Source organism: Agelaius phoeniceus, assembly GCF_051311805.1.
Source record: "Agelaius phoeniceus isolate bAgePho1 chromosome W unlocalized genomic scaffold, bAgePho1.hap1 SUPER_W_unloc_1, whole genome shotgun sequence".
NCBI classification, from domain to species: domain Eukaryota; kingdom Metazoa; phylum Chordata; class Aves; order Passeriformes; family Icteridae; genus Agelaius; species Agelaius phoeniceus.
Window position 1 is genome coordinate 7517961 of NW_027509866.1, and position 23639 is coordinate 7541599.

Below are 23639 nucleotides of genomic sequence, written 5' to 3' on the forward strand. Positions count from 1 at the left end.
GCCCGAGCCCGGCCCCGACCCCGGCCCCGGCCCCGGCCCCGGCCCCGGCCCCGGCCCCGGCCCCGGCCCCGGCTCCGGCTCCTCCCGGGGTCCGCGGAGGACACAGGCGGGGCGGCCGCTCCCGCCGCCTCCGCTGCGGCTTCCCCGGCCCGAGCTCCGCCGCTCGGCAGCGCGGCCGCCGGCCCCGAGCCTCCCGTGCCGCGTTCCAAAGAGCGAACGCCTGGGCATGGCCGGCCCAGGGCGGCTGAGGGGCGCTCGGGGGCCGTTGCTGGCCCCGGGCCGAGCGCTGACAGCCGCGTCCCGCCGGCAGGGAAGGCGCACGAGGCCCTGCAGGAGCGGTACCGAGTGGGTTCGCTGCTGGGGCGCGGAGGATTCGGCAGCGTCTTCGCGGCCACGCGGCTCTCGGACGGCGCCCCGGTGAGCGGCGGGGCCGGCGGCGGGCGCAGGAGGAGGGGGCGGAGGAGGAGGAGGATGGGGCTGGGCAGGGCGGGCGGCGAGCTGAACCCGCTGCTGTCCTTGGCTTGCAGGTGGCCATCAGGAGGGTGCCACGGAACCGCGTCCGGCACTGGGGCGAGCTGGTGAGTGAGCGGGGCCAGCGGCAGCAGCCGGGGCTGCGGGCGGGGATGAGCCGAGGCCCGGCACGGTGGAAGCCGCCAGGACGCCTCGAGGGAGAGCGGGCGTGGGTCCAGCGCAGGGCGCAGAGCATCCCGGGCTGGCTGAGGGCTCCCCGAGCCCCGGCACGGCATCGGCCCCACTGAGGGCATCGTGCTCCTCCCGCAGCCCGACGGCAGCAGGGCCCCTCTGGAGATCGGGCTGCAAGCCAAGGTGTCCACTGGCTTCCCTGGTGTGGTGCAGCTGCTGGAGTAGCTTGAGCTGCCAAACCACATCGTGATGGTGCTGGAGCGGCCAGAGCGGTGTCAGGACCTGCAGCGTTTCATTGGGGCACGGCGGTTCCTGCCCGAGGAGGAGGCGCGGGCGCTGTTCCGCCAGGTGCTGGAGGCCGTGCGGCACTGCACCAGCTGCGGGGTCCTGCACAGGGACATCAAACCCGAGAACATCCTGCTCGACCTGGCCACCGGGAAGGCCAAACTGATCGACTTTGGCTGTGGCACCTACCTGCAAGACACAGCCTACACGCACTTTGCAGGTGAGCCCACGTAAGGGTGTACTCCTGGTCCCGGGATCTCATGGCCCAACATCTCCCAGCCCAAGCTGGCTGTGGCAGAGGGGATTCTCCCTTTTGCTGCCAGTCAGGGGACTGAGTCTTCAGCTGAGTTGCTTTAGAGCGGGGCTGGGTGGGGAGCCATCTTCCAGCCCTGCTGGCAGCCTTTGCCAGCCACTCTGCCCAGGACTGGGGCTGGGCTGGGGCAGCCAGCCCGACCAAAACCCCCGTGGGTAGGGGTAGCAGAGATGGGGGCGGAACCTGTGCCCCAGCCAGTTTGGTGTGCAGGCGAGAGGAAGGGCTTGGACTGATCCACTCTCCCTGTTTGCCTTGGCTTCCTAATATTTTTGGGGCAATGCAGGCAGGGAGGATAAGGGCATGTTTTCCCCAGCATGGAGAGGGTTTTTCCTTTACAGGTCAGGGTCAGGCTTAGCCAGGGCTTCCTCTGCCCTCTTCTGACACCAGTGGCTTCTTTTCCAAGCCTAAGTTTGTGCACAAGTCCCAGGTGCTGGCGAGAGGGCAGTGGTCACCCTGTGTGCCACTGATGCAGCCCCGGCAGGCCCAGGGATGCTGCGGCCAGGCTCTGGGAGCAGCAGCATCCCCCTGCTGAACTCCATCTGTATTCCATAGGAACACTGTCCTACAGCCCCCCGGAATGGAACGACTTTGGCTGGTACCATGGCGAGGCAGCAACGATCTGGTCCCTGGGCATCCTGCTGCACCAGATGGTCTGCGGGGAGCACCCGTTCAGGAGGGGCCGGAACCTCAGCTGGGGCCAGCTCCCGCTGCCACAAGGGCTCTCTCAAGGTGGATCCTCTTCTCTGGGCATGGGGGGAATCCCAGTGCTGGGAGCCAGCAGCGGGCTCGTGAGCATCCTGCTCTGGCAGCTGCTGAGGAGGTGGCACAGGTCCTGCTCTCCTCCAAAACAGGGAATTGATGGGAAAGTTTAGGCCCAGCCCTGAGCGCATCCAGAATGGCCTGGGCATGGGAATAGTGGGGCAAAGCAGACAGGAGCCTTCTCTGGCTGACCGGCAGTTTCTGCTTTCTCTTGCCAGAGTGCAAAGATCTGATCAGGTGGTGTTTATCCGTGAACTCCTTGGAAAGACCCACATTAGAAGACGTGTTCTGTGATCCTTGGGTGCAGAATATTCCTCTGCCATAGAAGAAGGGAGAGAGCCACAGGCACACTTTGATCCAGGGCCCTGGTAAGTTGCAGCTCCACACATGCCGTGGCAATCAGAAGCAAAGGAACCCAGACCTTTTTGTGCTGCCTGTGTCACTGCACTGGGGCCATGGGATGGGCACACGCAGCCCTTGTGCTGGAGCTGAGCTGCTCTGCCCAGCACTGGTGGCCGCCATCCAAGCTGGTTTTGCTTGTGCTGGTTCCCTGACAGCTGGGGCCCTGGGCAGAGCCCTGAGAGCCTGGTCTCCCCCCAGGGAAGGAGCAGGAGCCCCTGGAGAAGCTGTACCAGGTGGGGATGCTGCTGCTGCTGCTGCTGCTGCTGCTGCTGCTGCTGCTGCTGCTGCTGGGGACAGCCAGGATGACAGCAAGGATGACAAGCTCTTCCTCAGCCTGGCCACTGGAGGCTGAAGGTAATGGACTTTGATTCTGGCACCTTCTTCAAAGCCAAACTCCACAGGGAATTTGCAGATGAGTCCACACCCAGGGAAATGCTGCCAGATTTGGGCATGGCCCAGTCTGGCTGGGAAGCAAAGGTTCCCCCTTTGCTGGGGCAGATGCAACTCAACCTTCAGTCGCTGCCCAGCTGCTTTTTGGCAGGGCTGGGGGGATGGGCTGGGCTGGGTACGAAATGGGAGTGGGCTCCTGGCCCTGCCAACAGCCCCCAGCAGCCACCGTGCCCCGGGCTGGGGCTGGGGCTGGGGCTGGGGCAGCCAGCCCAACACAAACAAAGCCCCATGGTGGGAGCAGAGGTGGGACTCCAGAACCTGTGCAGGGGCTGCTTTGCTCTGCAGGCAAGGAAGGGCTGGGCTACTGCACTGCCCTCATTTGCTTTGGGATCACGGTGATTTTGGGGGGCAGTGCAGGGTGAAAGATAGAAAGTGTGGGCTTCCCTCAGCCATGGCTGGGTTTTTCCCTACCATGTAGGAGTTGGGCCTTCCTCAAGGCCCTGACAAAGATAAGAGTTTTTCCCGTTTTTCTTGTTTTCCCTTTTTGCATCTAATCTCTTTTCAAGAATGTGTTGTTTGTTTTTCCAGAGGAAGTGTTCTAGGTGGTCCAGTGTGGATGGGGAAGTGCTTGGGAGCAGCTGTGGTGTGGATGGGCCATGCCCTTGGAGAAGGCTGAGGCCATGGTTTGGGAGCAGCTTTTCTTGCAGCCGTGGCTGGCGTGAGGTGGGTCCCTGTGTGCTTGGCAGGGTGGGATCAGAGCTTTTGGGAGATGGCAGCGAGCACAGGAGCATCCTGCTCTGGGCAGCTGCTGAGGGCTGGATGTGCCGTGGCTGGCTGCAGGCTGGGCACATGTCCTGCCCTCCTGCTCTGCTGCCAAAGGCAGCAGGGATGGGCAGCTCTGGGCACAGTTCTGGGCACAGCCAGCATGGCCTGGGCACTGCAGGCCTTGGCACAAGGGCACAGGAGCCCTCAGCTGATGGGCGGTTTCTGCTTTCTCTCCTTGCAGCCGGGCTCTGCGGCTGCTGAGGCTGCTCTGGGCTCTGCCAGGGCTCTGCTGGGCTCAGCCCTGGGCCCAGCTGGGCTGGCTCTGCCCTCACATTGCTCTGACAGCTCTGCATCAGACGAGCCCGTTGCGAGCACAGCGCCTGAGCTTTCTGCTTTGGCAGGTGAGTGAGACTCTGCTGCAGGCCCAGAGATTGCAGCTGGGGACACACATCCAATTGGCAAGGACCCAAACACTCCACAGTCCCAGCTAAACGCCTGGATCTGCACAGGCTGTTTTGTCTGTCCCATTCTTCCTTCTTGATTGGCTGGAATTGTGCAGTTGCACTTTCTTCCTCCTCTAGCAGTGCCACGAGTGGGCCAAAGCTGGTGAGTGGGCCGTGCTCCTGAGGCAGTGCAGTCTGGAGCTGGTGGATGGAGAATTGCCCTTCTGCACTGCCAAACCAGAGCAAAAAGCCCTAAGTGGGACTTTGTGTCTTTAAGAAACCCCTGACAGTTTCAAAGGGAATGTGCAGCTCATTTCGGGGCTGAGAAGGAAGGGCATCTTCTAAAGGATTTGGGGTTTGACAGATTTTCTATTCCCAGTCCTGCTTGGAGCTGGAAGGGCACAAAGCAATTTCCTCTTGCTTCGGCCATTATTTCAAATACCAATGTTGGAAACAAAGCCCAAAATCTTTTAAAAGGCTGCTGAGGTCAGTAAGATGGATCCATGGCATCAGCACATTTACAATGTAAATAACTGAGTTCTCTTTTTCAAAAGATCACTTACCTCTTAATGCAAAGAATGTAACTTTGCATTTATGTTTTGTTTTTTTCACTAACATTATGTTATGTTTTTTCACTAACACTTGGATTTTATTCTTATCTTTTACAATTTACCTATTTTTTTTCCCTTTTTCCTTTTTTTTCTTTTAAATAGAAAACATGTCCTTTGCTCCTGGTTCCTGTGTGGAGCAGCTCCCTTCCTGCTGGCTGAGCTGCTCAGGCAGAGCCCGGCAGCTCCTGGCCCTGCAGGGCTGAGGCTTTTCCCCGTTGCTGGGCACAGACTGATGGAGCAGCACTGCTGAACACGGGCACACAGAGGGACCAGGAGCAGCTGCCTTTGCCCACCTGAGGCTCCAGGGCCCAACCTCTGACCAGCCAGGGCTGGAAGAGACTGGCAGGATGTGATCCCTGACTCTGGGCCAGGGCTGCACAAATGACCCCACAGCAGCAGCAGCAGCAGCAGCAGCAGCAGCAGCAGCAGCAGATGGAGCTGACTTTCAGCACAGCCCCTGCCCCTGTTCCCTCCCGTGTGCAGCGGTGTCAGAGCAGCCTGAGGCGCCTGGGAGCCCCCAGTGCCAGCAGGGACTTGAGATGGCAGCCCTGGGCTCCTGGAGGCTGTGCAAGGAACGGAGCTGGGCACTCCCTGTCCATGGGGAGCTTGCAGATGGAAAAGGCTGCTGTGGCCAGGCAGCTGCAAGGGCACAGAAAGGAGGCTCTGGAGCACTGGATCTGTGCCAGTGCCACAGTCCTGGGCAGCAGCCAGCCAGCCCTGGGGGAACAGAGGGCACAGCACGAGGGACAGAAGCAGGCAAGGGCAGAGACTGGAGAGAGCCAGAGCCAGGAGCAGGAACAGCTGCTCCATTGCACTCTTGGAGAAAGCTCTTGGCTGGTTCCAAGCGCTGAAAGGCGTGAAGGGCAGAGAGGAGGCCACAGCAAACAATGCTCCTGTTTGCACAGCCTCCTCTCTCCGTGTCCCAGAAGGAATTGCATGGACTGTGCTCTTCTCTCCGAGTCGTCTCGTTCAGCATGAGCAGCTCAGCACCAGGAGCTGAAGGAGCTGAAGCCTCAGGGCACAGGAGCTGGGCAAGAGGAGACTTTCTGAGCAAATGAATGCTGCTAACATGGACCCAGCTGAATGCAGTGGATAGAATCATGGAATCACAGAATCCTTTCTCTTGGAAAAGCCCTCTGAGCTCACCCAGTGCAGCCGCTCAGCCAGCAGTGCCAAGCCCAGCACTAAACCACGTCCCTGAAGTGCCAAGGCCTGGACACCAGCCCTGAGTGAGGCCTGAACAGCAGGCCCTGAGCCAAAGGTGGCCTCTGGAGGAACCTTCCAACCAAAGGTTATCTTTGTATCTGCTCCCTGATGAAATATGCATGGTCATTAGCATTGTGATAGATGTAGCCACTCATTAGTGAAACATGTATTGACCTTTGTGTATTTAGAAGCCAGGCAAGGCCATGAAATCTGACATCTGGCCTTGTTTGGGGCTGAAGGGTCAAAGTCACCTCCCTTGTTCTTCCTTGGGCCCTGGCCAGGCTTTGGGAGGGAGCCAAGAGGAGGATGAAACCAGATGTTGCCATACTAGCAGTGCTGTCAGTTTGTTCATTCAGCACTGTCAGAGCTGGGCCCTCTCCCAGCAGGGTTGGAGCCTCAGCTGGGGCTGGAGGCACCTGCAGGAATTGCCAGTGCCCAGGAGTGGCTCTGCAGCCCTTGGCTGTGACAGCTTCCCCAGCTGCTGTGTGGGTCTGGGGGATGGGAAAGGCTGAGGGTAACTGGGGCTGGATCTTTCTCAATCACTGCAGGCAATCTTTGGTGGGGATGGTTGGGTGCATTGCTGAGCTGCTCCTGTTGTGATTCTTTGCTGCTTTGAGCTGCAAGAAATGACACTGATTCCTTCAGTTGGAGTCTGTGTCTTTGGTGCTGACCCTGCCCACTGGTAAAACAAAACTGGCACAGTCTGGCCAGATCCCAACAAAATTTCACTTGTTCGGTGTAAATGTGAGTAATCAGTGCCATCAGAAATTCCCAGATGGGAAGCCCTTCCCTGGAGTTCCCTGGCTCTGGAGTGGGCTGAGGTGGGAGCCCCGTGGGAGCAGTGGGGCAGTCGGGTAAAAGAGGCTGCACCCCTGGATGGCTTCAAATGCATCCAAAAATTGCACATGGAAAAGGAAAAGAACTTGTGGGCTTGGGAAGATGGGGGTGAACTTTGTTAATGACACTTTGGAAACAGCACCAACAGAAGGAAAAATTGTTGTTGTCACTCCCACACGGAGTGACAGAAGGTTTCATTCTTGAGCTCAGGTTCATTTGTGCTAGTGATATAATTATAATGATAGTATTAATAATAAGAATAATAAATTAATCGTAATAGTTATATATAATACAACACAATAATTTATATTTGTATCTATGTAATTAAAAATTGATACTATTAAATAAGGCCGACAGTACTAATATGTCAGCTTTAGCTGCTCACTGTGACACTAAATACTCTACATAAAAGGACTGGCCAAGACCCAAATGTCAGTGGTAAACTTTGTGAACTCTATACAAGGCATCAAGGAGGAAGGGATGAAATTGGCTATTTCTATAGGATTTGCTGATACTGTGATGCAGAGTGCTTTTTCTATTACTGTGAGAAATGCAGTGATTAAGACTGCTGGGTTTTTCATATCCCAGACAAACCACAAGCTGCAGGATTGGTTGAAAGGGTGAAGGGGTTGTTAAAAGAGCAGTTGAAAAAATGAGGAGATGGGAACCTGTCCCCATGGAGAACCCATCTCCCAGATGTGCTCCATGCCCTTAACAATGGCCCACTGGGGAAATGGAAACCCCTGGCTGTGCATGGCTGCACCCAATTTACCTTAATGAACTAAATCAATTATTAGAAGAAGTAAGAAGTGATGCTGTTAAAATATCCAACAGCACATCCTGCGAGCTCCAACAAACACAAATGGGGCTCTGCAGAACTGCACGGCCTTGGATTATCTGCTTGCTGGCCAGGGAGGATCCTGGGCTATTCCAGGACAGGAATGTTGCAGGAATGTCTATCAGTGCTGGGTTTGAGGTCCAGCAATCAGGAATCACCTCAATAGAAAGATCAGTATAAGAGAGGCAGAAAGAAGAAAATTCCTCATGGTGGGATTGGCTCCCAAATTGGAGGCTGCTGTGAAATGCATTTGTGGCAGTCACTGCAATCATTGCAGTGTGAGCGCTTGGTGTGTTATGATTCCATGTTAGAGTTGTTGTGACACCTTGTGCTGGAAATGGAGTACTGGGACTTGTCTGAAAAGAGACACAGTCTCAAGGAAAAAAGGGGAATTTGAAAAGAACAGAGAATAGCAACTAATTAAGCATGTTTTAAAAGGAATTAAAATTATAGCTCTGAGTAACGAACTTGAGCAGCACTTAATTGAAGAACAAGAGGTGATGCCTTTGTGCCTAATACCTAAATTTAAACTGTGTTATTGAAATTGTTAAGAAGGTTGCAGTTCATCTGTAGGTCAAAGCACTGAGTGAAGCACTGAGGCCTCAGCAGGCCCTGACTGAGGCCTGAACAACAGGCCCTGAGGCAAAGCTGAGCTCCAGATGAACCTTTCAACCAAAGGTTATATTTGTATCCACTCATCAATGAATCATTATTAGCAATATAATCTCTATAAATGTTCATTGGTGAAATATGGATTTACTTTTTTTTGTATTTGGAAACCAGAAAAGGCCTCATCTGGCCTTGTTTGGGGCTGAATGGTCAAAGTCACCTCCCTTGGTTCCTCCTGGGGCCCTGGCCAGGCTTTGGGAGGGAGCCAAGAGGAGGATGAAACCAGATGTTGCCACACTAGCAGTGCTGTCAGTTTGTCCATTCAGCACTGTCAGAGCTGGGCCCTCTCCCAGCGGGGTTGGAGCCTCAGCTGTGGCTGGAGGCACCTGCAGGAATTGCCAGTGCCCAGGAGTGGCTCTGCAGCCCTTGGCTGTGACAGCTTCCCCAGCTGCTGTGTGGGTCTGGGGGATGGTAAAGGCTGAGGGTAACTGGGGCTGGATCTTTCTCAATCACTGCAGGCAATCTTTGGTGGGGATGGTTGGGTGCATTGCTGAGCTTCTGCTTTTGTAATTATTTTCTAACGATTATGTGCTTTGCTGAGCCTCTCCTATTGTAATTTTTTGCAGACATACATTAGATAAATTACACAATTCCTTCAGTTGGTGTCTGTGTGTTTGGTGCTGACCCTGCCCACTGGCAAAACTGACCCTGTGGGCTCCATAGAACCAAGGGGACATTGTGACACTGAAGGGCCTCCTGTAACCAGGGTACCGTGGGGACCCTATGGGGCCCAATGGAACCAAGGGGCCATTGTGACACTCTGGGGCCTCATGGAACCACAGATACCATTCTGACTCTGTGGGGACTCATGGGGACAAGGCTCCATTGTTTTCCCCTCCGTGCCCCTGCCCCAGCCCAGCAGAGCAGCAGAGTCAGGTCAGGCCCTGCAGCAGGAACTGGAGGCCCTGGAGGTCAGGGACAGCCACTCTGTGTCTGGGATGCTCAGCAGATGCTCAGCTCGGGCAGCTCCTGCAGCCCCAGGGCCAGCCCCGCTGCCCAGCCCAGCAGCAGAGTTGGCCCCGGGGCTCCTCAGGCAGCTCCTGCTGGCCCAGGGACAGGGCAGCCTCTTGCCAGGGCTCCTCTGCACCCCCACGGGCTCCTGCCCTGCTCCTGGCCCATGCCAGCTGCCCCCAGAGCCTTTCCCAGGGGAACACGTCTGTGCTGGCCCGAGCAGCCATTGCTGCAGCCCTGCCCTGCTGCCCAGAGCCCCGAGCTGGGGCTGCTGCTCTGCAGAGCACGGGGGCTGTGCTGCCCGGGGCCCTGGGCTGCCTCTGCTGGGCTCTGCTGCTCAGCCTGGGACACAGAGGCAGCTGAGGGTGCTCCTGCCCTGACCCCCTCCCACACGGGCTCTGCGGGGCCATGGAGGGGCTCAGAGGTGCCTGCCTTGTTCCAGGGCTGCCAGAGGGGCTCGGGGCTGCCCTGGATCCTCCCGGGGGAGATCCCTGAGGGGCAGAGGAGTCAGTGCCCAGACTCCTTTCCCTGTGCCTGCTGTGTCCCTGGGCTGCAGAGCTCTCCTGGCTCACAGCAGACATTCAGGCCTTGATCTCAGGGTGACCCCACCCTGGCCAGGCCTGTGCCCAGTGAGCTCCACTCCCTGCTGGTCCCTGGCACACTCTGTCCCTGCAGGTCCCCTGTGCTCTTCTGCAGCTCCCAAGGCCCTCCAGACAAACATTCCCCTGCCATCATCCCTGGCACAAGCTGCAGAGCCCCAGGAAGGTTCAGCACAGACCATTCAGCATCTGATGGGCACTGGCCACCAACAAGCAAAACCTGACCCAGACCTGAGTCCCCTGAAGGCCCCAGTGAGACCCTGATCTCATCCCACTGAGCCCTGGGAGAGCAAGGAACACAAGGAGCCCCTTGAGAGTCCTGAGAGTGACTCTGGAGGGGAGCAAAGCCTCCCTGCCCTGCCCTCAGGAGATGCCCTTTGCTGATGGAGCTGCTGTGCTGGAGCCCAGCTGTGTCCCAGCAGTGCCCATGGCCTGTCCCTGCCTGAGGTCACAGCAGGGACACGCAGCAGGACAGGGACCAAGCTGCCAGAGCACTCTGGCCTTGCACCCACAGCAGGGCTGGGGAGGGGAGTGTGGAGCTGGGGGGAGCAGATGTGCAAAGAGGCAGGGCCATTGTCCCTGGCCGTGCTGCTGTGCTGGGAGCCCCTTCCCTCAGCCTCAGCTCACAGGCACTGCCCCTGCAGAGCCGGAGAAGGGCTGAGGAAATGCCTTGGACACACAAGGCAGGGCAGACAGTGGATTTTATTCAAATTCACAGGGATCAAGCCTCCTTAAAGTCTTGGTGTTTCAAAAAAAAAGTAGATGTAGAAATGCTCAGTGGAGTATTACAGCATTTTATAAAAAACAGTATAACATGGAAAAATAATAAGAAAAAGTCCCAATGAAAAAATGGACAAATAGGAAAAAATGGCCGAGAGATTGTAAAGAATTACATTCTGAAGGTTCTGAAGCAGAAAAGAGAGAGTTTATTGTTTCTGAAAAGATACAGTCATCATTTTTCTCAGGGTATCCTTGAGCTCCTGGTTCCTCAGGCTGTAGATGAGGGGGTTCAGGGCTGGAGGCACCACCGAGTACAGAACTGACAGGGCCAGATCCAGGGATGGAGAGGACATGGAGGGGGGCTTCAGGTGGGCAAACACTGCAGTGCTGATGAACAGAGAGAGCACGACCAGGTGAGGGAGGCAGGTGGAAAAGGCTTTGTGCCGTCCCTGCTCAGAGGGGATCCTCAGCACAGCCCTGAAGATCTGCACATAGGAGAAAACCATGAACACAAAACAACCCAAAAAAAGAAAAGCACTAAAAGCAACAAGCCCAAATTCCCTCAGGTTTGTGTCTGAGCAGGAGAGCTTGAGGATCTGTGGGATTTCACAGAAGAACTGGCCCAGGGCATTGCCATGGCACAGGGGCAGGGAAAATGTATTGGCCGTGTGCAGCAGTGAATAGAGAAAGGCACTGGCCCAGGCAGCTGCTGCCATGTGGGCACAAGCTCTGCTGCCCAGGAGGGTCCCGTAGTGCAGGGGTTTGCAGATGGACACGTAGCGGTCGTAGCACATGATGGTCAACAGGGAAAGCTCTGCTGAAACAAAAAAAGCAAAGAAAAAGAGCTGAGCAGCACATGCAGTGTAGGAGATGTTGCTGGTGTCCCAGAGGGAATTGTGCATGGCTTTGGGGACAGTGGTGCAGATGGAGCCCAGGTCAGCGAGGGCCAGGTTGAGCAGGAAGAAGAACATGGGCATGTGCAGGTGGTGGCTGCAGGCTACGGCGCTGATGATGAGGCCGTTGCCCAGGAGGGCAGCCAGGGAGATGCCCAGCAAGAGGCAGAAGTGCAGGAGCTGCAGCTGCCGCGTGTCTGCCAATGCCAGCAGGAGGAAGTGCCTGATGGAGCTGCTGTTGGACATTTGCTGGGGCTGCACATGGGCACCTGTTCATGGAGAATAGGACAGTGAAGAGTTAGAGGAGATACCTGTAACCAAAATCAAAGCCATTTCCCATACACCCTCCTCTGGAACACACAGACAGCCTTTGGTGTTTAAGAGTTCTAGGGTTTTCTTTTTAAACTCCCCCTATATCTCTCCTTCTATTCTTAGATATCAGGAACTCTCAGGCTGAGGGCAGAGGCTTGGCTGGGGCACAGGAGGGAGGGGGCTTGTTCAGAGGGAGGGGCTGCACTGCAGGGGCTCCTGTGGGCATCTCTAAACTCTCCCTGCCACAGCATTGCTGGGCTTTGTTTTCTCTCATACCCTGATCTTCTCTTTGCTTCCTGCAGATTTTCCGCCTGCAGGTGTTTCCCTGTGCCTGATCTCTCCCTGCCAGCACCCAAAGACCCCAAATCTCTGTGCACTCTCCTTGGCCCTACAGAACCCTGCCTGTTTGCAGGGCACTGGCTGGGGGCAGGTTCTGTTTGCAGCTTGGAGAAAGGACAGCTCAGGCTGAGCCTGATGGCTCCAGCAAAGGTGATGCTGCTGCTGTCCATGGGCAGAGGGGCTGAAAGCACATTAGGGATCTCCTGTGAACCTATTGATCACTAAAAGTAACAGTTCAGATGTCTTGTGAACTTTTAAAATTTCAAAAATTATAATTCATAAGCAAAATTTACCAGGTCAGATATTACAGGCAATTGTCAAAATTTATAATCATCCTTTAATATTTATCACCACCTCTCTACCATTCTTCAATAGTAGGAAACTGAATATAAAGTCTTAAGAAATTTCTTGTATTTTATCAAAATCCTAGACTTGGAAATATTCTATGACTGACCAGAACCCTTGAGAATGTCAGAGCTTCATGAACATTTCACCTCCCCTGCACCAGAAATACCCAGAGTTGTACTCACAGGCTCTGCAGGCATTGGGATGTTCCAGCTTGAGGAGATGGCTCCAGAAGCTGCAGCTGCACTGTCCTGCAGCCAGAAGTTCCTGTGCCAAGGGCTGGCAGTGATTGTGCCCCAGGCACTTCTCAGCCCCTTCCCAGCCCTGACTGATTGAAGCTCTCTGTGCCTCTGGGCTGTGCCCGGGCTGGCTGCAGGCAGTGCCCCAGCCCTGCTGGGCTGGCAGAAGAGCTGCTCATCCAGAGAAATATGCTTTTGAAACTCTTCTTGGTGAGCAGGAGCTGCCTCTGTGCCAGGAGCCCAGCCCAGCTCAGCAGCACAGACACAGCACAGGGACTTTAATCAGCCTCTGGGGCTTTGTGCTCAGGCCCTGGACATCAGTCCCTGAGAGGGAGCTGAAGAAACCTCTCCAGAACTCCAAGCCAGAATCCAACTCCAAACTTTCCTGGACTTTTAATGGGTCCCAGAGAGGAACAGGACTGAGCAAGTGTCCCCAGGCCCCAGGCAGAGCAGAGAACTGCGGGCAGTGATGACAGGTGGGGACAAAGAGAAGCCAAGTCTTGGTGCCCTGGGGCACAGCAGGGTCTGTGCCAGCAAGGGCTGGGAGGAGACACCTTGTCCTGAGGCCCTGGGGCCTCCTGGCACAGCCCCAGCCAGGCTGGGCACTGGCAGCCCCTTGTGCTGCCCTCAGCATCCCCCCCTAGCCCACATCCCAGTGGCCTCAAGGATCTGCTGCAAGGAGTCCCTGGGGAGCCTTGCTCAGCAATGGCCCTGGGGGCTCCTTCATGCTCCCTGCAGGGACTGCAGCTTTTTCAAAGGACTTTGGCTTTGGCTTTGGCCTTGGAGTCTCTCAGAGGTTTGTGCAATCATGGCCTCCAATTATCTGCTATAATTAGTCCCTGGAGATTCTCTGCCTGTTGCAGCATTGATTGGGACTCATTAATACTTCAGGGTACTTAAGTTTTTTAAGCTACTTCCTCTTTCCCTTTTGATACAGACTCTATGAGAAAGATTGTGCATTTACAGGTTCCAATTATCTGCCTAATGAGTCCCTGGGAGCCGTTATCAGTAACAACACTCAGTGGGCTCATTAATGCTTCAAGTACTTCAGTTATTTTAAGGTACTTGTTGTTTCCCTTTTGATACAGACTCTGTGAGAGGTTTGTGCAATCATGGCTCCAATTATCTGCTTTAATGAGTCCCTTGAGAGCTCTGTACTGACACTCAGTGGTGCTCAGTAATGCTTTGAGCTTCTCAAAAATTTTAAGGTAGTTTGGAATTTCCTTTCCACTCTGAGTCTCTGAGATGTTTTTGGTCAATCCTGGCCTCCAATTCTCTCCTCCAAGGAGTCCATGCGGAGCCTGTGTTGGGGATGGACCTCACTGAGACCCATTCATGCTTTGAGACACTTTGGGGTTTTCTTCTGGCTTTGACTCCTGGAAAGGTTTGTGCAATCTCCTCTCAGGCCCTGAGGTTCAAGGGCTCAGCTCCAAATGCACCACAGGGCTCATCAGGATGCAGCAAGTCCTGACAAACCATGGCTCTGCCTTGATTTACCACTGCTCTAATGCAGTTTATCAGGAACGTATCTGGAGTGATTTTGGTTTGCTAATTTGAGATTTCTCAGCCAATGCATCTATTCGTGCAGTGGGATCAGTGTTGGCTAATTTCCATTGCACTCACTGGAATATATTTACTCATTTCCTGCTGTGAGATAGGATTAGGAGAAAGGCAAACTAGGCTCAAAATTTTAAAAGGGTATATAGAAAAGTTTATTACCAGTAAATAGAAGAAAGAGTAATAAGGATCTGAACACTTCTCCTTTCTCTACAACCTTTTCTTTTTTACTGACAATGTAAGGAGACAAAACCTGAAAGTTTCAGTCAGTTTACACCATCTAGAACAGTCTTTCTTCAGTTCACTTAGGGAGAGGAGTCTCTCTTTCATGCTATGGAGACTTCTCCATAAGAAAAACGTTTGCTCGTGGCTCTCAATTCCCACAAATAGCAGCTGCCCAGAAAATCTGGAATCGTGAAGTCCCTCCCATTTTTTCATAGCTTTTCCCACAGATGTTTTTATGGGCCATGTCAACTTATGGGGTATGAGTTTAAAGATGAGCTGTTGAAGAGCAAAGATTCTCTTCATCTATTTCTAAAACCATCTTACTCTCTGAAAACAAAGATCTTCTTCTCTCCCTGAGGGCACAGGGCCTCATCAGTCTTCTCTTTTTCTCTGTACAAACTTCTCATGGGATCACAGCTACTTCAACATTTGCTTAATTTAGCATGGAGGCCTTTGCTGAACAAGTCATCTTCCCATATTTTCAATTAGTTATCAGGAAAAAGAGAGTCTGATGTATCAATTACATCCTTCTCCATAGCTTTTCAAGAGGATTTCAGCCCCAAGATCAAGGCATCTCCTCATCCCTCCCATCTGGGACTCAACTTCCCCTTCAGTGACCTGGGTGTCTTCATGTTGCTCCTCTCTGTGCCTGCACTTTGTCCTTTTCTCTCACTGGAGGGAGGATGGAAGCACTGAAAGAGTTCATATCTCACCCGGGGCCTGCAGATGGTTCCGTGCCCCCGGCCGGGCTCGGTGCTTGCAGCCGGAGCTGTTTTACAATGGAGGTTTCTGCAGCGGCTGCGCTGGGGCTGTGTCAGGATGGGCCGCGCTGGGGCAGGGCCAGGATCTCAGCAGCCAGGCCAGAGCACAGCAGCAGCACGGCCGGGGGCCGATGGCTTCTCCTGCCCCTGCCCGGGGCTTGCGGCTGAAGCCCAAGGGTGGCAGAATCTTGGCCGAGCCGGCGCGGCCCGGGGCTGCTCCTGGGGCCCGGCGGATCCTGGCTGGGCCCGGGCTGGCGGCGGGGCAGGGCTCAGCAGGGCCCAGATGTTCCCAACTGCAGCCATGGCCGGGCCCGGCCTCGGCCCCGCGGCCTCCCCTGCCCTGCCCGGCAGCCGATGGGGCCTGGCGGGGTCCCTGGGAAGGGGCCCGGCCCCACGGCAGGAGCCGCCCGGCCCGGCCTGGCTGAGACGGGGCCGGGTCAGCCTTGTTACCTCTGTGCCAGCCAGAAGTGAAAGAGACCCTCCCAGGCTTTCCCATCTTTAACATGTGCCTTCACAGAGGCGTGTACAGTTTCCTTCATAGTTTAACAGATTGTCAATTCTCAAAGATAATTACTGATTGTTTTTTTTGTCAGACATGGAGGAAACTGCTAGCAGCTTCTCTTAGAACATCACTTCCGTGATGCAAAACCAACACAACAGCGCAGAGCACAGACCTCCTTTGTCCATATATAGTGCTCATGTGCCCGAGGTTTCAAAATACCTCCCTGGGAGATCTCCGGGCCCTCTCCAAGATGTTTTCAAATGAAAACATTCAGCTCAGAGTCTAAGAAAATCACCAGAGGACAGGGCCAGCCTGACCTGTCTGTCCTGGCTACTTTTGTCTGAGATCAGTCCTTGGATAAACAGAATTGAGAGGCCAAATTCTAATTTTGGCCATGGTCCCTGGACCTGAAAGCCGGTTCTTTTCCATAGGAAGGAAGGAACAGAGCCCCAGTGTTTCAGGGGCAGATGAGAAATGGCCACCAGAGGCCAAGGCCAGCCAGAGCAAGCAGGATTTTGTTCTGAGTGATATCCTTGCATATAGGAATTGCTTTAGGGAGAGTTTCAATTTTGGCAATGGGCATCTGAAAAGGGGGGCGGTTCTTTCCCATAGCAAGAAAAGCACGGAGCCCCGGTTTTCCAGGAGCTGATGAGAGGCGGCCCTTGACATTGCAACATCAGCCAGACCTGTCAGGGGACCCCTGGGAAGCCAAACCAGCCAGGTCTGTTCCATGTTCCCTCAGTTCCATGGGGCCCCACAGTGTCCCAATGGTCCCTTGCTTCCCTGAGGCCCTGAGGAGTCATAATGCCCCCTTGGTGACACCAGGCCCTGAAGGGTCCCAATGGTCTCCATGGTTCCATCAGGCCCCACAGAGCCAGAATGGTCTCTGGGTTCCATGAAGCCCCACTGGGTCACCATGGCCCCTTGGTTCCATGGGCTCCAGTGGTGCCACAATGATTCCCTTGGTTCCATGAGGTCTCCACAGTGTCCCAGTGATCTCCATGGGAAGGGAAGAACCCAGCCCCAGTGTTGCAGGGGCAGTCACCAGAGGTCCAGGCCACCCAGGCTTGATGGTACTGGCAGATTGTGCCTGGGAGCAACCCTTGGATATCCAGAATTTTGGAGGTGGAATCCAATTTCAGACATGGACACCTGGAGGATAAGGATGCTTGTTTTCCATTGGAAAGAAACCACGGAACACTGATTACACAGTGACATTTGGGGATCTATGGGGAGTATTGGGGATTGTTCCTGCACCTCGTGACCCAACAGGAGCTTCTCTAATAAATGTTGCCTGAAGCTCCCACTGTGGTCATGACAGGAACCCATGTGAGTGTCTGGGACATCCCGGCTCTTTGGCAGCCTGGGGACTCCTGGGATGTCACCATGGAATGGCTGTGACTGCCTCTGACCACAGGGCTCTTTACCATCCCAGAAAGCCCTGGGAGGCATCCATGGAGCCCCTGTCTCTGTGTGTGACATTCCAGCTCTGGAACAGCCTGGAGACTCTTGGAAAGATCCCATGGAACCCTTCTGAGGACCTGTGACAAATCTGATCCTTAGCAGGCAACCATCACCAGCCCCCTGTTGCTATGGGCAGTTTCCATAGCAACCATCACCAGCCCCCTGTTGCTATGGTCAGTCCCTTGGCAGCTCCATGGAGACCCCATGCCAGGGGTGGTTGCCATGGCCACCAGGGCTGCCACCAGCTGGGATGCTCGCTTTCCACGGGCCGGGCTTCAGCAATGGGATTCCCCAATTTCCTGCTCCCGCTAAAACCGCGCTGCCCTCGCTGCCCTCCCGCCTCCCATGGAAAGCACAAAAGGCAAAGATCCCGGACTGGTTTAAGAACAATTTAATGGGAACAGCAACGGGATAAGGAACAAACAGGAACAGAAACAATATTGATAACAGAAGGGATAAATAAAACTGTTTACAGGGAAAACTACAACACAACTCACAGGGTCTGCCTGGCTACAATATTTCTTGCCTGGAAAGGACACCCTTCTCCTCAGGGAGAGAGAGAGAGTCCCTTTCCTGTCCCTGGCAATGATCTGAGGTGGGACTGAATGTAATGACAGGGCCATGGCCAGACCCTCATGTTCTCCAATGCCACATCAGGTCATTGGCAAAGGGCAGGAAAAGGTACAGGTGTCTTCCCAGCATGGATCACAGGGAACATGGATCACCAGGGCTCTTTCCAATCTGGCTTCTCCCATGGGGGATGAAGCTGGAGTGGTGCATGAAGCTGTTCCTGCAATCGAGGCACTTGCAGGGCTTCATTTACGGGTGGCTCCGTTGGTGTCTTGTCAAATGAGAGCTTCTGGTGAAGCTCTTCCCACACTGGGGACACTCGTAGGGCCTCTGCCTCTCCCCAGTGTGGATGCGCTGGTGCCTGATGAGGGTGGAATTGCGCTTGAAGCTCTTCCCGCAGTCAGGGCAGTAGAAGGGCCTCTCATCCGCGTGAATCCGCTCATGCAGGTGGAGATTTGAGCTGGTCCGAAACCTCTTCCCACACATGCGGCACTCGTAGGGTCTCTCCCCAGTGTGGATGAGCTGGTGCCTGATGAGGTGGGACTTGCGCTGGAAGCCCTTCCCGCGATCAGGGCAGTGGAAGGGCCTCTCTTCTGTGTGAATCTGCCAGTGCCTGGCGAGATCAGGGCTGGTGTGAAACCTCTTCTGGCACTCAGGACACTCGTAGGGCCTCTCCCCCGTGTGGATGCACTGGTGGGTCAAAAGGGTGGAGCTGCAGCTGAAGCCCTTCCCACACTCCCCACACTCGTAGGGCCATTCCCCAGTGTGGATCATCTGGTGGCTGATCAGGGTGCTGCTCTGCCTGAAGCTCTTCCCACACTCCAAGCCCTTGTGGGGCTTTTTCCCATCATGAAGCTGCTCATGGGCCACCAGCTCTGAGCTCTGGCTGAAGCTCTGTCCACCTTCCTGGCTCAGGGTGGGTCTTTCCTCCTCAGAGCACCCTGGGCTGGGTTTGGAGCCCCTTCTCCTGTGGGATCTCTGGGACTTGTCCTCCACGTTGGAATTCTGCACCGTGGAGCCACTCAAAATGGCCTCTTCCATGAGGTTCTGCCACAGGGATTTGCCCTCCCTGGTCTCCATCCTCAGCTTCTTCCCTGGGGGAGGAAGGACAAGGAGAAGATGGGATTTGCCTCCGTGCCAGAGGGAAGGGGAAGGAGATCCCCCCAGTGCATCCCCGGCAGGACGGGGTTGGCAGCAGGGTTGTCCTGCAGCCGGGGGCTGTGCTGGGCAGGGAGATGGAGCAGGAGAGAGGGGGAAAGGGGCATTGACTTCCTCCTCACCTGCCTGGGGCTCCTGGGGCACCGTCTTCTTCCTCGCAGCCTCCTCCTCCATCTGGCCAAGTTTATGGGATGGAAAATCCTGTTTTGAGAAGAAAACAAGGGATAAGTACCTTGAATTTTGTACTTGTTTGAAGGCAAACCTGGGGAGGGTCTAAACCAGGATTACAATTTCATAAGAAAATGAAGATCAAGGCAATGACGCAGAAACACTGCCTTAAACTGACAGAGTCTGGATATAACCTGACACCCTGCTGGTCAGGCTGGTGGCTGCAGTCCCATTAAATGGTGGCTGCAGTCCTGTTGGAGGGATGAACGTGATTCTGTCCGAGCAGTGATCCTGTAGAAGTGTCTGGTCTTCCTCTGAAGGTCCAGGGGTGGTTCTGGAGCTCTTGTCCTCTGGGAATCCAGTAGGCAAGCTGCTCCTGGTGTTGCAAGGCTCAGCTTATATGCAGGTAGGAATGCTTGGATCCTCCCCCTGGGCGGAGCATCCCACAATGGGAGGATGGAATTTGATCAGTCCTGCAGTGACACTCAATGGCCCATTCCCAGAAGATATCTCCCCTGGAGGGCGTTATCAGGGCTGAGTCATGGAAGAGATCAAGAACACTGCCCCACCTGTTTAGAGCAGTTGATGAAGATGGGCATTGAAAACATGCATTTGGTTCCATCTTACATTGCAGCCTGAAACAGTGGGGGAATCCCTGCTCAGGGGGTGAACACCACCCCCCTTACCCAAACTGGCTCAGGTGTAAAACCCCCACCCCGGGAAGGCCACACACACAGGGGACAATGTCACACTTGCCCTGCCCCAGGGCAAATGGCATCTCACTAATGTTTTCTTAACCAGATTGCAAAATTATTTTGGCACAGTGAGTTCAGGGCACTGTTCTTTGACCCCAGTTGCCTTTGACAACAGCATGGTTCCTTCCTCTGAGGAGGTTGTGGGTCTCTCTGGAGGAACTCTTGGAAACTTGGATGCAGCTTTGTCTGAGCGACCTATGGGAGAACTGATGAGGAAAATGGCTGTTGTGGTACTGGAGTGTAAAGAAAATATTTTGTTGTCCCTACTTGAAAAGTTTGTTAAAATCGCTGGAGGAAATGGAGCAAATGATACCAGCAAGACTGACAAGGTTCATTCACCACATGGTGAGGAACACAAGGCTGCTAAAAGTGCCACAAGAAGCCCAGCTCAAGTAGCTATATTCCCAAATAACTACTGAATTCCCAGGCTTGAGTTTTTTGCCAAATGTGAGAATCATTATTCTCTTCATCCCTGTCACCTTTGTGACAGCTACACAGAGCTTCCACTTCCTTTTAATAATATCTGTATTGGGCCGAATTTGCACTTTTCTTTAATTGTAACCTGCCAGCAGCTGAGCTGGAGCTGTGCAGGAACCAAGGAAACTTGGAATTGCCACAGAATTGCTTCTATTGTCAGCCAGTGCTGCGGCGGCCGTGGGGCAGAGGGGTGGGAAAGGGGGGTCTGGGGTGGCAGTGGAGGAAATGCCGGGCCCGGGGGCTGAGCACAGGGCTGAGCATGCAGACATGGTTTTGTTCTTGCTGAGCTCGCACTGAGCCAAGGCCTGTCCTGCCCCTCATTCGGCCACGCTGGGGAGGGGCTGAGGGTGTGGGGGAGGCTGGGAGGGGACACAGCCAGGACAGGAGATCCCAGCTGACCCCAGGGATAGCCCAGACCATAGGACATCATGATCAGTGCATGAAGTGTGGGGAACAAGGAGGAAGGGGGCACATTTGCAGTGAGGGTTTTGTCTCCCCAGGTAACACTTAGGCAGGATTGGGCCCTGTTTCGCCAGTGGGCAGGGCCCGCACCAAAGACACAGACACCAACTTAAATTAAGGAACAGTGTAATTTAGATAATGCAAATTTGCAAAAAATTACAAAAATATTAGGTAGGCAAAGCAAATAATCATTAGTCAATAATTCCAAAAGAGAAGATGTTGAAATGAGTATCACACAACTGTCCATTTCTGGCTGCAGGCTCTGGAGATTCTATCTCTGCCTTCAATCAGGGTTGCATTCCCTAAAGAATCCTGGTACCAAATCCTACTTTCCAAGGCTGGAACAGTGTCTCAGGTTTAGCTGGGTGTGTATTCAATTACCCTCTGTTAAAGCTGGGGCAATTATCATCTGTTAATTGAGCAGTTTACTTTATCTCTTCCACATGAATCCTCCCTCCAGGGAGATATCTTCTGTTAATCGGCCATTGAGTGTCACTGATAAAAATTCCATCATCCCATTGTGAGAAACTCTGCCCAGAGGGAGGAGCCAAGCATTCCTAGCTGGATATAATCTGAGAATGTGAACAACAGAGTCAGCCTTCTCCCACAGGATTCCCAGAAGAGCAGCTTTCAGCTCCACTGGATCCCAGAGGAAGACCAGGCCAATCGACGCCACAACTGGACCTTCAGAGGAAAACTCCAATCTTCTAAGGATCACTGCTCCAACAGAGCCACACCTGTCACTGCAGGAGCACTGCAGCCACCATTTAACAGGAGTGCTACCAACACTCTGACCCACAGGGTGTCAGGTCGTATTCTTACTCTGTAAGTAGTTTTTAGTACTACTGCATTTGTATTTTTAATTTTCCTTCTGAAGAACTGTTATTCCTATTCCCAAAGACTTTGTTTGACAGCCCCTTGTTTTTAAAATTATAATTCCAAGTGAAGGGATTAACATTTTCGATTTCAGGGGAGTCTCCTGCCTTCCTTAGCAGACACCTGTCTTTTCAAACTGACACAATGCCCTGGGACAGCCAGGCAGGTGAGGAGGAAGTCAGTGCCCCTTTCCCCCTCTCTCCTGCTCCATCTCCCAGCCCAGCACAGCCCCTGGCTGCAGGACAACCCTGCTGCCAACCCCGTCCTGCCGGGGATGCACTGGGGGGATCTCCTTCCCCTTCCCTGTGGCACGGAGGCAAATCCCATCCTCTCCTTGGCCTTCCTCCCCCAGGGAAGGAGCTGAGGATGGAGACCAGGGAGGACAAAACCCCACAGCAGAACATCATGGAAGAGGCCATTTTTAGTGGCTCCATAGTACAGAATTCCAACGTGGAGGAAAAGCCCCAGAGATCCCACAGGAGGAGGGGCTGCAAATCCAGCCCAGGGTGTTCTGAGGAGGAAAGACCCACCCTGAGCCAGGAAGGTGGGCAGAGCTTCAGCCAGAGCTCAGAGCTGGTGGTCCATGGGCAGCTTCACGATCGGGAGAAGCCCCACAAGTGCTTGGAGTGTGGGAAGAGCTTCAGGCAGAGCAGCACCCTGATCAGCCACCAGATGATCCACACTGGGGAATGGCCCTACGAGTGTGGGGAGTGTGGGAAGGGCTTCAGCTGCAGCTCTGCCCTCATCATCCACCAACGCATCCACACTGCAGAGAGGCCCTACGAGTGTCCCCAGTGTCAGAAGAGGCTTCACACCAGCTCCCATCTCCTCTGCCACCAGCGAATTCACTCAGAGGAGAGGCCCTTCCACTGCCCTGACTGTGGGAAGGGCTTCAAGCAGAAATCCCACCTCATCCACACTGGGGAGAGGCCCTACGAGTGTCCCATATGTCAGAAGAAGTTTCCCACCAGCTTCCAGCTCCTCCAACACCAGCGGATTCACACAGATGAGAGGCCCTTCCTCTGCCCAGACTGCGGGAAGGGCTTCAAGCACAACTCCACCCTCATCACCCACCGGCGCATCCACACTGGGGAGAGGCCCTACGAGTGTCCCCAGTGTGGGAAGAGCTTCACCCAGAGCTCTCACTTGACCAGACACCAATGGAGCCACCAGTAAGGAAAGGCCTGCAAATGCCCCAGCTGCAGGAACAGCTTCATGCACCAATCCAGCTTCATCCCCCATGGGAGGACCCGCATTGGGAAGAGTCCTGGGGATCCGTGTTGCCCATGATCCATGCTGGGAAGACACCTGTCCCTTTTCCTGCCCGTGACATGATGTGGGAATGGAAGAACATGAGGGTCTGGCCATGGCCCTTTCATTACATTCACTCCCCCCTCAGGTCATTGCCAAGGGCAGGAAAGGGACTCTCTCTTTCTCTCTCTCCCTGAGGAAAAGAGTGTCCTTTCCAGACAGGGGAAATTGTGGCCAGGAAGACCCAGTGAGTTGTGTTTTCCCTGTAAACAGTTTTATTTATCCCTTCTGTTACCAATATTGTTTCTGTTACTGTTTGTTCCTTATCTCGTTGCTGTTCCCAATAAATTATTCTTATCCCAGCCCAGGATCTTTGCCTTTTGTGCTTTCCATGGGAGGCGGGAGGGCAGCGAGGACAGCGCAGTTTTAGCGGGAGCAGGAAATTGGGGAATGCCATTCCTGAAGCCCGGCCCGTGGAAACCGAGCATCCCAGCTGGTGGCAGCCCTGGTGGCCATGGCAGCAGCCTTGGGAGCGGGTCCCTGGCTGGGGCTGTGGGAACCTCTTCCCTCTGGTGCCCAGGGACAGGAGTGGAGGGAGCGGCTGCAGCTGAGTCGGGGCAGGCTCAGGTTGGATGTCAGGAAAAGGTTTTTGCCCAGAGGCTGCTGGGGCCCTGGCCAGGCTCCCCAGGGAAGGGTCCCAGCTCCAGGGCTCTCTGAGCTGCAGCAGCGTTTGGCCAGCGCTGCCAGGCCCAGGCTGGCATTGTTGGGGTGTCCTGTGCAGGGCCAGCAGTTGGACTGGAGGATCCTGATGGGTCCCTCCCAGCTCAGCCAATTCTGTGCTTCTGGGATCCCATC

General features: G+C 54.6%; 2 protein-coding genes across 2 annotated transcripts in view; both read right to left on the reverse strand.

The window, feature by feature from the left end:
* LOC143692475 (uncharacterized) overlaps positions 1-23639 on the reverse strand; it is a 249165-nt gene that overhangs the window by 180205 nt on the left and 45321 nt on the right. The gene's annotated exons all lie outside the window — the stretch shown is intronic.
* Positions 10637-11569, reverse strand: LOC143692521 (olfactory receptor 14J1-like). Its single transcript, XM_077172763.1, has one exon. The coding sequence runs from the start codon at positions 11567-11569 to the stop codon at positions 10637-10639; it is 933 nt and encodes a 310-aa protein (XP_077028878.1).